At 45.0% G+C, this 12325-nt stretch overlaps 1 protein-coding gene across 7 annotated transcripts in view; it reads left to right on the forward strand.

Moving 5' to 3' along the window:
* ACLY (ATP citrate lyase) overlaps positions 1-12325 on the forward strand; it is a 31128-nt gene that overhangs the window by 2608 nt on the left and 16195 nt on the right. For 2 of the 7 annotated variants that reach the window (XM_075775061.1, XM_075775059.1), the window contains 6 exons: positions 5846-6015; positions 7670-7792; positions 8896-8958; positions 9651-9841; positions 10763-10842; positions 11359-11493. In XM_075775061.1, the coding sequence (XP_075631176.1) occupies positions 5857-6015; positions 7670-7792; positions 8896-8958; positions 9651-9841; positions 10763-10842; positions 11359-11493 (751 nt within the window). In that variant the 5' untranslated portion in view covers positions 5846-5856. Of the gene's footprint in view, positions 1-345; positions 443-5845; positions 6016-7669; positions 7793-8895; positions 8959-9650; positions 9842-10762; positions 10843-11358; positions 11494-12325 lie in introns of those variants that run through there. The other 5 variants (XM_075775063.1, XM_075775066.1, XM_075775064.1 and 2 more) reach the window with 4 other exon arrangements.

Here is a 12325-nt window from a genome sequence, read left to right on the forward strand (position 1 = left end):
CGAACACCAATCATTCATGGAAATCAGTGACGCTTCCAGAAATAACTTACTCTTACACCAGTAACCCACTTGCCGAACCAAGGGTAGGTGTGTAACATCCATTCAACAGATACGTTCTTTGCTTAAGAAGTAAAGGACAGCATGCTTCAAACACAAGAATGGTCCTTGTAACCCAGGCTGGCTCCAGGGCTGACCTTGCTTTGAGCTTGAGGTTGGACTCGATGACTTCCCGAGGCCCCTTCTAACCTAAACTAAGCTGGGATCCTGTGATCTGTTGCATTTTAGCTGAAAAGTTCATGGCACATACTGTAGAGAATGCTTTAAAGTGGCAGTAGGTCGTCCTTTGCTCTGCAGGTTTGGCCAGGAGCCCACTGTGTTTCCATCGTAAACCCTTCAAAGGAAAAGGCAAGGCAGTCTATAGCGAAGGGTTGTGATGATGCAGGTACAGCATGGAACTCGCGGAATGACCAGCAAATCGTTGCAGGCAGCCAGAGAGGTGTTATAGGTTAGAAACTGCTAATTCTATCTGCCCCTATCCTAAATCCTGTGCAGCAGAGGATATGTGTTAAGAGCAGCCTGGAAAAGGCATTTTTGTGCTGCTGACATGAACTTACCGTGGTGTGTGGTGGTGCACGATCTGGGGCCTAAAGTCATAAGAAAATTGGAGTTCAGTCTTACCTGATGAATCATGAACAGAGCAGTGTCTGGGAGTTAATCAGTAGAGAACGTTAGCCTATAGTTTGCATTTGGTATGGAGAAAGGGAATTTTTTTCTCCCTGCCCTGCTCTGGTTTTTTTCAGGGGTGCATCCATTACTCCCATCAGCATTGCTTGGTACTGCAGGTGCTAAGCATGACTGAAAATACGATTATCCATGACAAGTGAGAGTCTTAACCAGCCTCCTTCTTGGGAAACTGCAAAGATTCTGCTCCTCCAGTTTGGTGGCGAGCTGCAGTCCGTGCTCCTGCTCCGTGTTTGCAGAACAGATGGAGCCAGTTAATGGAGTCTGCTCTGATTATTCCTCTCTGGTTGATGAGGGACCTGCACAAGCACATACAGCTAGGAATTGCTGATGCCCTATGGATTTCCCCCCCCCCCGCTGATCTTTTAGCTTAACAATTCAGCAGACTGAAGCAATTGTTTTGTGCTGTCTATCCCATGAGAAAGGCAGGGTTGGAGCAGCGGAAAAACTGAGTGAGGGGCATGATTAAAGCCTTGCTAATGATTAGGAAATGTCTCAGTGAACCATGGGCAGATAAGAACAGCCCCATTCCTGCCGTTCTGTTGCCGTGACACAAGGATTTTGTCTTTTTTTTTCATCTATTGTTATTGTAATAATCCTCTAGGTTTTCTCTCTTTACTCTAGTAGTGTTATTGCAAAAATGAGGTGATGAAATTGGGAGAGAAACCAAGGGAGCAGCAGAATCAGCAAAGTTTGAGAGATTAACAACTTCACAGTGCCTGGCCTTGTGGGAATGCCCCTGCGCTTTCTGTCCCTCAGGTTTAAGCAATCCCATGTACATCACTGTTGTTCCCGCTGACACTTTTTTTTTTTTTTACAGGACTGGGTTTAATAAGACCTGAGGGATGTCCTCGGTCCAGTTTCCTGCAATTGCAGACAACTTTGTCGGTCACTGGCATAACTAGCATCAGCTTGATTGTTTTGATTTGTACATGCGGACTGAAAATCTGCAATATTGTTCGGAGGCTGTGTCGCCCTGGAAAAATGAAAAATACTTAGGGTTTGGGTTTTTTTTTTTAAGATTAAGAAATCTGTTTTGCCACTTTCTCTTATCTATCTGTTTACTGCAGTGAAATGTGACACTTTTCCCCGGGACTGGCCGTTAGCATATTGTACAGTCGGCACATGATGGATTTCTAAGGCCTTTGAGATCAAGGGTATTCCAGCTTCCTAGCAGACAAAATAAATAACTGCAGGTAGCTTGGGAGCAGGATTTGCTCTCAGAAATAGCACTGCTTTAAAGCAAAAATTGTAATGGAAAATTTTCAGCACTACGGTACAGACAACTTACTGTAGTGTGTGCGTGTGCAGCTATGAAGGCAAGGTAGCAGCGTTGTGGTTATGGGAATTGAATGTGTCTGTGCATGCCTGCAGAATAAGGTTGGGTTTTCGTTTTTTCTTACAGCTCTGCCAACTCCTAGCCCAATGTACAGCCACTTCTGTAGTTTTGGAACTGTAGCTGGCCTGTGGCTGACTGACCATATAATAAAGCTGTAAGCTTTTGGTCGGAGAAGCTGGCATATTCTTTTTGATAGCGCTTATCTGATGCACACACAGCGCCTCAGAATTAAGGAAAAAGCTGTCTCAGAATGATACCGTCAAACTGATCCACAATTAGCAGAGAGGATAGAGGCAGACCCGTTCTGCAAACCCACTTCTTAGTCTGATGCAGCAAGTTCCAGTTGGTTTCCAGTAGCTAAACCATTCTGTCTCTTGCAGCTTCCTTGCTGTGCTGGTTTGGGCTGGGATAGAGTTATTTTTCTTCGCGGTAGCTAGTGTGGGGCTGCGCTCTGGATTTGTGCTGATAACACGGGGATGTTTTCATTCCTGCTGAGCAGTGCTTACACAGAGCTGAGGCCTTTTCTGCTTCTCACCCATCAGCGAGTGGGCTGGGGGAGGCACAAGGAGTTGGAGGGGACACAGCTGGGACAGTGACCCAAGGGATGTTCCATACCGTATGATGTCACGCTGGGCATATAAAGCTGGAGGAAAGGGAGGATGTTGGGAGTGATGGCATTTGTCTTCCCAAGTCACCATTATGTGTGATGGAGCCCTGCTTTCCTGGAGATGGCTGAACACTTGCATGCCATGGGAAGGAACTCCTTGGTTTGCTTTGCTTGCATGCACAGCTTTTGCTTTACCTATTAAACTGTCTTTATCTCAACCCACGAGTTTTCTCACTTTTACCCTTCCGATTCTCTCTCCCATCCCACCGGGGCGGGGGGGTGAGCGAGCAGCTGCGTGGGGCTGATTTGCCGGCCAGGGTTAAACCATGACACTTGCTAATAAAGATTAAACAGTCAAAGCAACTCTGCTAACTTTGAATTTTTAATGCAGATTACAACACAGCTTACACTCCTACAGTTTTGTGGCGTTTGCAGGTCAAAGGCGGGCAGGGGATTGCAATCGGCAGTAGGTAGGATTTTGAACGGCGAATGCCCGGTTGTTCTGTAAGCACAAGCAGCCACATCTGCACCCGTTCAATGCACAGGTCACCTGCCAGCTCCCTTGGGATGTGTCTGGCCGCTGCTGCTTACCTGCTGCAGATTGCTTCCCCTTCCAAACAAAATTCCTACCGATCTAGAAAGCTGTGGTGGATTAACACCAAGAAGAGATGAACTTCAGTGTCCGTGCTCAGCTTACAGCCAGAATTGCAGCCTGCCTGAGAAGGTTGTGCAGCAAACCTTCCAATTCCTAAAATCTTTTGAGGTTAATCCATTGGTACCCAGCATTTCCCTTTCACTGATGCTACTTCTTCCAATACGTGCTGCTGTTATTTGTTCCCCGATAGCTGTGTACAAGTGGTCGCCTTGAGATAACTACATTATCTCCATGTCATTCCATCTTTTGTAATTAGGAGCACCCAATGGAAATTCTCGATTGCTTCTAACATTACTGCAGAACGGCTGCTCATAGCCCCAGGACTTGGCATAATTCAATGGCTCTCGATGTTTTTCTGAGACAACTCTATTCCCACAGCATCTCTGAATAGGTATTTTTAGGAATACCTCTTGGAGAGCAAATGAAGCGAGGCAGCAGCCTCAGCGTAGCGTTTGCGAGGGCTGTGACGTTAAGGGGGCTGCAGGGGAGGATGGAGCGGTAAGATGTGTGTCTGGCTTTGCGGGACTGGACAGACAAAATGTGCTTGGTCTGCTTTGGTTTGTGCACAAGAGCTCCCCACTCCTTAGGCTGTGTTTGGCACTGGGGTAATAAAAACAAAGTGGGATTATTTTTAGCAGACAAAATAATGGGTGCAAGTGTTTATGGCCACAAGAATGGGTTTTTGACTCTATGAAGAAAGATAGGGTGCTTCAGAAACATTGTCTGCTGCTGTTTTGAAATGGGATTAAATTGGAAGCTGCACTGCAATCATGTTGGAGTTTTGCGTAACAATCATTCTCTGAAAGCAGGAACGCTGATTTGTTTAACACTTTTTGCCATTTCTGTAGCTTCTCCTTTTCTCCTTTAACCCTTGAATTGTGTTTGAAAAGATGTTAGCAGCAAATTTGATGGCCAGTTCTTAAGCCTAGCTTTCAATAACAGTACTTACTTAGTCCAACCTGTTTCATTCTAGAGGCAAAGAGAGAATGCAGCCTGTCTCCTACTACTGTTTTCTGCAGAATATATTTTGTCTATTTTGGGGGGACAGGGAGAACTAAACCTCTTTCTTTCTGCTCTAGGGCAAAAAGTCTTTACTTCTAATGATGGCTAATTACTCCCTGGCATATTCTGTGTTTGCTTATAGGATGAATAACCCAGTTGATTAGTAATGGTTATTGCCCAGAAGGTAGCACAAGAAATAACTGGAATTTTTAAACTGTTTCCCTCTGTGGGTCTTGAGTAAAGCATCTATTTTGCAATGGCACAGGCAGTTAGTCTTACTGAGCTATTCAGATACTTCGCTGTGCAGATACTCGGATGGAATCTGAGCTCTTCTTTTCTGTGTTGGTGTCTTTCCGCTTCGCAGCTCTCCCAGAAACCTCCCTAAGAGTGCTTTTCTGTTTCCCTGCTGTGCCTGGGGAACAGGGACGTGAGCCCCAGGCACTCGGAATGCAGCACGAGCCACTACTTGAGCTTCTCTGTCGGCAGTCTGACCCCTTAGAAAAATCAAAACTGCTTGCTGACTGCTGGCTGATTGATGGCAGGACTTGGTTCTGATGTTTGACACATGCAGACGGGTTCACTGGGATGAAGTGTTGGTTTAAATAAATGTTTATTGCAGCTAAAAATAAATCATCTTTGACCCTTTAACTTTGCTGCATTTCAGAAAGAAAAGTTACAGCCTTGAGATCAGAAATTATTTACTTATGTCAGTTTAGAATACGCTCTTTAAAAGAGAAGAAAGCCATCTCCAGGAAAGGCATGACATTAGGAATTTATTTTTTTAAATTATTTTTCTCCAAAAAAAGCCCAAACTGTCTTACCTTAATCTTCTTTGTTGTCTTGAGCATCTTATCCTGTAGGCTGTGAAACTGCTTCCAAGACATCTAGGTTCTGAAACAAAAAAATAAACCAATGATATAAAAGTGTTCTGGTTTTGATAATACAGGCAGCACTTTCTTTTCCTTTTAGAAAAAGGTATGAGGGATTGCTAATTTGTCTGCAGTCAAGCTCAGACTAGGAATGTGGTGTGCCGTAAGAAAACAAGTGGGAGGGAGGGCTTTCCTTTCCTCTTGCCTTGTCACTCCCTGGTTCTGAACTAGAAGAAACGGTGGGCGTGATACACAGATCCCACGACAGCAAACCTGGGGGGCTGCGTAGTTTGAGAGGAGTTGCTTTAGCTGCACGCTCCCCTAGACCGGGGCAGATGCTCAGAGCTGCCCGGTTTGGTAAAGGCACCGTGCTGGCTGGGACGAGCTGCAAGGATTACGCTTTGCCCTGCAGGCAAGGCTGGACCAAAAGAACATTCAGGGCAGCGAGATGGGGTAGAGGTTTTAAGCAACACAGAATAGTTGTTGCTTATCAGGTGAGTTTTATAGTCCTATTTATAATGGGGAGATACAGCCCCAGCTCTGGGTTTGCACTGAGCTAGGTGATGAGGAGTTTTCTGTGAGAACTGCACTCTGTTCCTGATTACGTTTTTTTTTTTCTTTCCCCAATTCAGACGAGGTAACCATGTCAGCCAAAGCCATCTCTGAGCAGACGGGGAAGGAGTTCTTGTATAAGTATATCTGCACATCCTCTGCCATCCAGAACCGTTTCAAGTATGCCCGAGTCACCCCAGACACTGACTGGGCACGACTCACCCAGGACCACCCTTGGCTTCTCAGCGAGGTAAGGAGAGCGACTCGCCTTCCTCTTGTGGCTGAGCCCCCGAGAAACCTCTGCCCACCCACCTGAGCTGCACCCCATCGGGCACAGCGCGTCGTGCTGTGGCAGGTTGTGAGCAGAACTGCGCTCCAGATCTTTCCTGAAGGACCGGTCGCTGCTGCTGCTCTGCAACATTCATTTGCAACACCGATGAAGAAACAAGCCTTGCTTCAAGGCTGTTGTATCAACCTTTGGAGGGGCTTGATTATAAAATTCCTTTAAGGCCCGTGAAATACATGAGCAGAGATATCTGCAAACAAGAAGCTTCTAATAACCACACAGAAAGTAAAGGAGGCTGATTCAGACAAAGCAAGAGTCTTCAGATGGCAGTCCCTGCTCTCAAACCCTTACGTTCTGAAATCGCAGAATGCCTTCTCCACGGACAGCTTTTACATTCAGTTAGGGTACTGCTTAGGTTTCCTGCGTCCAAGCAAAATGTCAGGGAAAACTTCATTTTCTTGCCTTTTTCTGTGCAAGATGTGTTACATCTTTTTGTGTTTCATGGCCACACACTTTTTGTAGAGAAAATGTATCCAGAGCTCTTTTTATTAGTTGTCCAAGCTGGCTTCTTTCCAGCAGTTAATTATATTAAGTCATTGGTTGGTAGAACATGAATGTTTCACAGTCCTTTACTGCCTGACTGATAGCAGCCCTGCACTAGGTAATTAAATGTTCCATACTCAAGTGCACGAGTGAATTGCAGGAAGATAACAGCAGTGCTTCTAAAAAGACTTGCGGAAAGCCAGAAGGCAGCAAAGATGCTATCTGTCCTCTAAGGCAGAGTTCTGTAATGCTAGGAAGGGCTACAGGGTCCAGCAGAAAGGCCACGATCAATGTTCTGTACTGCAACATGTCATGTTCTGACTTTACGCTGTAAGTTGCTGAAGTTCCAGGACATACCAGCTGTACAGGAGAATGGCACCCATTTCTTATTAAAATATATATGTGTGTGTGTGTGCAAGCTAGAGATAAGTGTGTTACCTAGGAACAGCTTTCTGTAGGCATCTTATAAAGAGCCACTGTCAGTTGACCAGAATGTGCAGGACCGTTGGCCAGTCTCACATATGTAGTGAGAGCAGGAGCTTTCTTGGGAAGCAGCTGACTGGGCTTGCTGTGCCTCTCATAGTTTCTCCTTATGAGCCTCTGCTCACAGAGAAATATTCATTTCATGATTTCGTGAGGCATCTTACAAAGTCAGTTTGCCAAACTGACAGGATGCTGTTTGCTTTTCAGCATGTGGTTGTTTGGGGTTTTTTTTAAAGAAAGTGAGTATGTATACCCCATACTAACAGCTGCTTTGAAAGAGTTATCAAAGTTCATCAAAAAAAGCCAAAGAAACTGTCACCTCAGTCTCTGATGTATATTTGTGTCTGACTAGAAATAAGGCAGCTCTTCTCAAAGTACAGCATAAAAAAAACCTGCAGGCGTGTTGTACCAGGAGATGCATTTGCTTAACAACTGTAGCACATTAGGCACCAGCCAGGAGATTAAAGAAATTTTGCAAGGACGTTTTTTGTACAGAATTTAAGTTTTTTATTTCGCTATCTGCAGAGAATCACTTAACTAAAATCACTTTCTAATGCTTCTTTCTTTTAATCCCTCTTGCACAATGTTATAGCGTTTAGTGGTGAAGCCAGATCAGCTAATTAAGCGACGTGGGAAGCTTGGACTGGTTGGAATTAACCTCACTCTGGATCAGGTGAAGGTTTGGCTCAAACAGCGTCTGGGCCAAGAAACCACGGTGAGTGCCACCTTGGCAACAAAACCAAGATTTTTTTGTTGGGTCTTTTCTGCCTACTTGCATGATAGGAGCTGGTGCGCAGATATTTCTATTGCTTATGGTGGTTTAAAATGCATGTTATACTTATGGCAAAGCAAGTGAGAAACTGTCCCGTGTGTGAACTTCTTGCTGGTAAAGAATCACCAATAAATGACACACCTCTACAGGTGGCACAGCTCGGTGCTCCCACTTAGCATCTGCTGCCCAGCTCTGCCATGTAGGGCCCGTGCGGTGGGAGCTCAGCAGGAGCTGGTACCATTCTGAAAATCCCTTCCACTTGGGAGTCAGCAGTTGATAGCTCAAATGCTGTGTCTAGTTGGCATTAGCTGCTTCACGTTAATACCCAAGGCAGATCTAACAAGACAAGTATAAAAGCTGTCATAAAATTGTCCTCTTGTTGTAGCCAGTCAGCGTGTTTTGGCTGATGACCGAGTGTTACTTCAAGTCCTTATTTTAACTTGGTGCTGGCTTGTAATACTTATTCTCCTGGGAATGATGCTGCAATGCTAATGTTAAAGAAATGCCTGCCATCCCAGCTGCTGTGTTTCAGGAGCCGATAAGAGTTGTGCTGTCTCAAGGAAACTGATGCCTTGGCCCTGCTGTGATTGATTTGCTGCTGTGCAGCTGAGCCAGCCGGGCTTGCCTGAAGGCCATTATGAAACACCAGGCAACTGCATCTTGTGTGCCTGCCCGTCAGGAAAACGAGGGGTGTTGTATTGCGCTACAGAAGCGATTTCAACAACCACATCTAAAGGAAGGACTGTGCCGAGAACTTGTGAGCAATGATGTCTGCTCCTGCAGCAGCATCCTCAGGAGCAGGGGGTATCTCCCGTGCCCTGTGCAGGAGTGTCCCTTGAGTCAGGAAACTTGGGTTTGGATAGCAGGAAAGAGCCCACGCAGGACAGTTCCTGGGACCTTGCTGTAGCTGCCTGTCCCTGTAGGAAGAGGCTGAAGGGTTCTCTCTTTTAGCAGTGCTGATTAATTCTTGAAGCTTCCCTTATGCTGTCATAAATGTGGATATTGGACAAGCGTTTATTGGTGTTTGTCTTGTTTTCTGCCTACAGATTGCTAATGCTAAGGGAATCCTAAAGAATTTTCTGATTGAACCGTTTGTCCCTCACAAACAGGTTAGTATACCAAATAAAGCATTAAAAAGTGCTTTTAAATCTCTTTTGACTCACATGCAGCTTAGATGGATTGATACAGTGGAGAAAGCAGAAGTTCGGGAGTGTGCTGTTAAGCTGACAGCGTGGGTGCCTGCGGTCAGAGCTGTGTGCAGGCACAGCATGAGTCCCTGCGAAGAGTTCTTAATAGTGATGTTGATTTGCTGTTGCTCTGCTGGGAAGAGGTTACAGATCACCTAGGAGGGTCAGAGTTGGTCGGTCAAGGGAACTCACTGCTCCTTGAATCTGCTACTCCTGAGTGTGGATAACAAACTTTTGATGTGAGAGTTTGCGCTGGTGAAATATTCATACTCTGCCATGGTTTGCGGGAAGGGTATAATCACCTAAGATGGAGGTGTCTTCAGTGCATGCAAGAGGGGACCCTGGCTTGCACTTCAGTTGTGTGAAATGGGAGCAGTTTTCTCCAGAAATGGCAAGGGTTGTCCCTGGCTCATTTCACCAGGATGAAGCACTCTGGGCCCTGCCACGCTCCCTCTGGGCCAACGCAGCCTCTACAACCCTGGGGAGCATCTGGGCTGCTCCTCGGAAGGCTTCGCAGCGTGCTCAGTTGCCCCTTCCCTAGCACTGGCACGAGCCTCTCCTTCAAGGGCTTCTCTGGGTATGACTTGCTAATGTTCGTGCCTGGGTCTGTGCAGGAGGAAGAGTTCTATGTGTGCATATACGCTGCCCGTGAGGGAGACTACGTGCTCTTCCACCACGAGGGGGGTGTGGATGTGGGAGATGTTGATGCCAAAGCTCAGAAGTTGCTTGTGGCGGTGGATGAAAAGCTCAGTGAATCGGATGTAAAGAAATATCTCCTGCAGCATGCACCAGCGAATAAAAAGGAGTAAGTAGAGATGTGCAGTTCCAGGCAGCTCCTCTCCTTTCATTTCAGTGCAACATCCCTTCGTTCTGTTTCACGCTAAAGCTTGCCTTCCTCCCCTCCTTGCTGCTCTCAAGAATATGCCATGCATCCTAAATCCACATTGACCTCATTGGAGGTACTTGTAAAACTCAAAATAAGTGTTTGTGGTGCTTTGAGCCTTCACTTGACAGGGGTGCTTCTCAGTCTACTGAAGTCTCGACCTCTGTTGGAGACATGTATTGAATTTTGATGTTTTGTGCCAGCATAGCAGAGTTTCTTTTATTTAGCAGAAACGGAGAAAAGATGTGAATCCGATTTGTAATTCAGAAACGTACTCTCCCTTACTCTGGCCTAGTCTAAGAAGGTATTCTCTTGCTATTCCTATGCTTACTGCGAGCTTGTCTGTAGATCTCAAAGCTGCTTCTGTATCTCCTTTAATTAGATGCCTATACCTAGTTATTTTAATGAGTCACGATTTTTCCAAACATTAACGTAATCACTGATGGCATTGTTCAGCACTGAAGGGTTGAGGAAGCCTGTCACTAATACAGTTTACTGCAGTCTCTTCCCCATCCCAGCTAACAAAGTTCTGACAAAGATGCATATCTGAAAGTGAGACAATGATGCATTTCTGTGTCTCGGCAAGATTAAACAGACTGAACATCTATATGACAGTTGTGAGTGACTGCGTTCCCAGCAGAGTTTGGTGAAGTATAATTAAGATGAGTCATCAAGGTCTTCCTTTCCTTGAGTCATCACCTCGGCTTCTTCCAGAGAAGATGAATGAGAATGAAAGAAATTGATACAGAGTAGATTTGCAGATTGCCACTAATATAAATGAAGCAGAGCAGGCTGTGCTTTATATTTGGCTGCTTTAATGAATTTGTGTTAAATTTTTTACAGCATCTTGGCTAGCTTCATCTGTGGCCTGTTCAACCTTTATGAAGATCTGTATTTCACATACCTCGAGATCAATCCATTAGGTAATGGATATTTCTGGGAGCAGGACTTCCTGTTCTGGAATACTGAAATGTGTAATTTATCCTTCTCAGGTTTATGTAGTTTGCAACAGTACCAGGTTACATATGCAAAAGACATACAGAAGTGGCTATGATGTGTTCTGGAGCTATTAGTTGAATGCATCCAAAACAAGAACTGCTTGTAGGTGTTCTCTGTTGCCTAATTTCTTGGTGGAAAGGACAGTTCCACTGAAAGAGATGTTAAGCCAGAACTGAAGAACATAAATGTTCTGTTCAGAACAAAACAGCACCTGAGCTGGGGCCTGGCCCATGGCCATGGTCACTAGTTACTTCTTAAGGGAACTCTCTGGGTTCGGTAAATACAACTAAATGACACGTGTAGAGGAAAGGGAACAAAGGTGACCTAGCTTTTTGTCATGATCTCTGTATGGTATCAAATTTTATGAGTAAATCTGTAATGCATGTGTCTGTATGAAACAGCTAATTCTGATTTTTTTTATTTTTTTTTCCCAAATGCAGTAGTGACTGACAATGGTGTCTACATCCTTGATTTGGCTGCAAAGATTGACGCAACTGCTGACTACATCTGCAAAGTGAAATGGGGAGACGTGGAATTCCCCCCGCCATTTGGCAGGGAAGCTTACCCAGAGGCAAGTAACAACCCGCTCTGGCCCAGATCCCTCTGTAGTGGCCCACAAGGTTAATTCCTCGTTGCTGGTACATCCAGGGCATTGAGGGTTTCCTTTCTTGTGGCTTTTGTTGCTGTGTTTCAAGTACCTTGGCATTGGCATCCGTGATAAGAGGTCATGCAAACCTGTGCTTATGTTGCTGTAGTACTAGGACTTCTCCTAACAGCACTCTGAACTGCAATTGCTTTTGTCTTTCCTTGGATGTTGTTTCAGTTCTTTTCTTTAATTCAGAATTGACTTTTTTTAAATGGAGGCTTATATTTAACTTCATTCAATTATGTGCCAAAGCTCTGTACTCGTACAGTCTTCCTTATACGGTTCTTGCCTGCATTGCTGCCCTGTCAGCATCATTTTTTTTTTTTATTGGAGCGCTGGTTATTGCCAGCCTCGTGGCAGCTGATGTTCCCTCGGTGTTTCGGTTACGGTTTCTGAGAGCAGAGTAGCAGTCGTGTGTGAAATCTGCGTGTGAGTGAGAATCCAAATTATTTTCTTTGGATTCACAAAGTAAAAAGTTAAGATGTTAATGTACCTGTTTTCCTGGTCAGAGATGACCAAGAGGAGGCCTGTGGGCAACCTTTTTCTTTTAAAGTTTGAAATGCCCGTTTCCTCTTGGAATTCCCTGGGTTCATACTGCTGGTTCCATAAACACTGCTTCACACAGAGCCTCCCAGCAGCTTCCAAAACTGTTGGAAGTAGAGCGCTCTCCTTAATTGTTCTGTTACTTATTTCAGGTGACTGTTTTGCTGTTGCCAAAAAGATTTCTGTCCTGACTTTTTTTCATTTTAATAATTATAATT

This window comes from Balearica regulorum, chromosome 24 (assembly GCF_011004875.1).
Source record: "Balearica regulorum gibbericeps isolate bBalReg1 chromosome 24, bBalReg1.pri, whole genome shotgun sequence".
NCBI classification, from domain to species: domain Eukaryota; kingdom Metazoa; phylum Chordata; class Aves; order Gruiformes; family Gruidae; genus Balearica; species Balearica regulorum.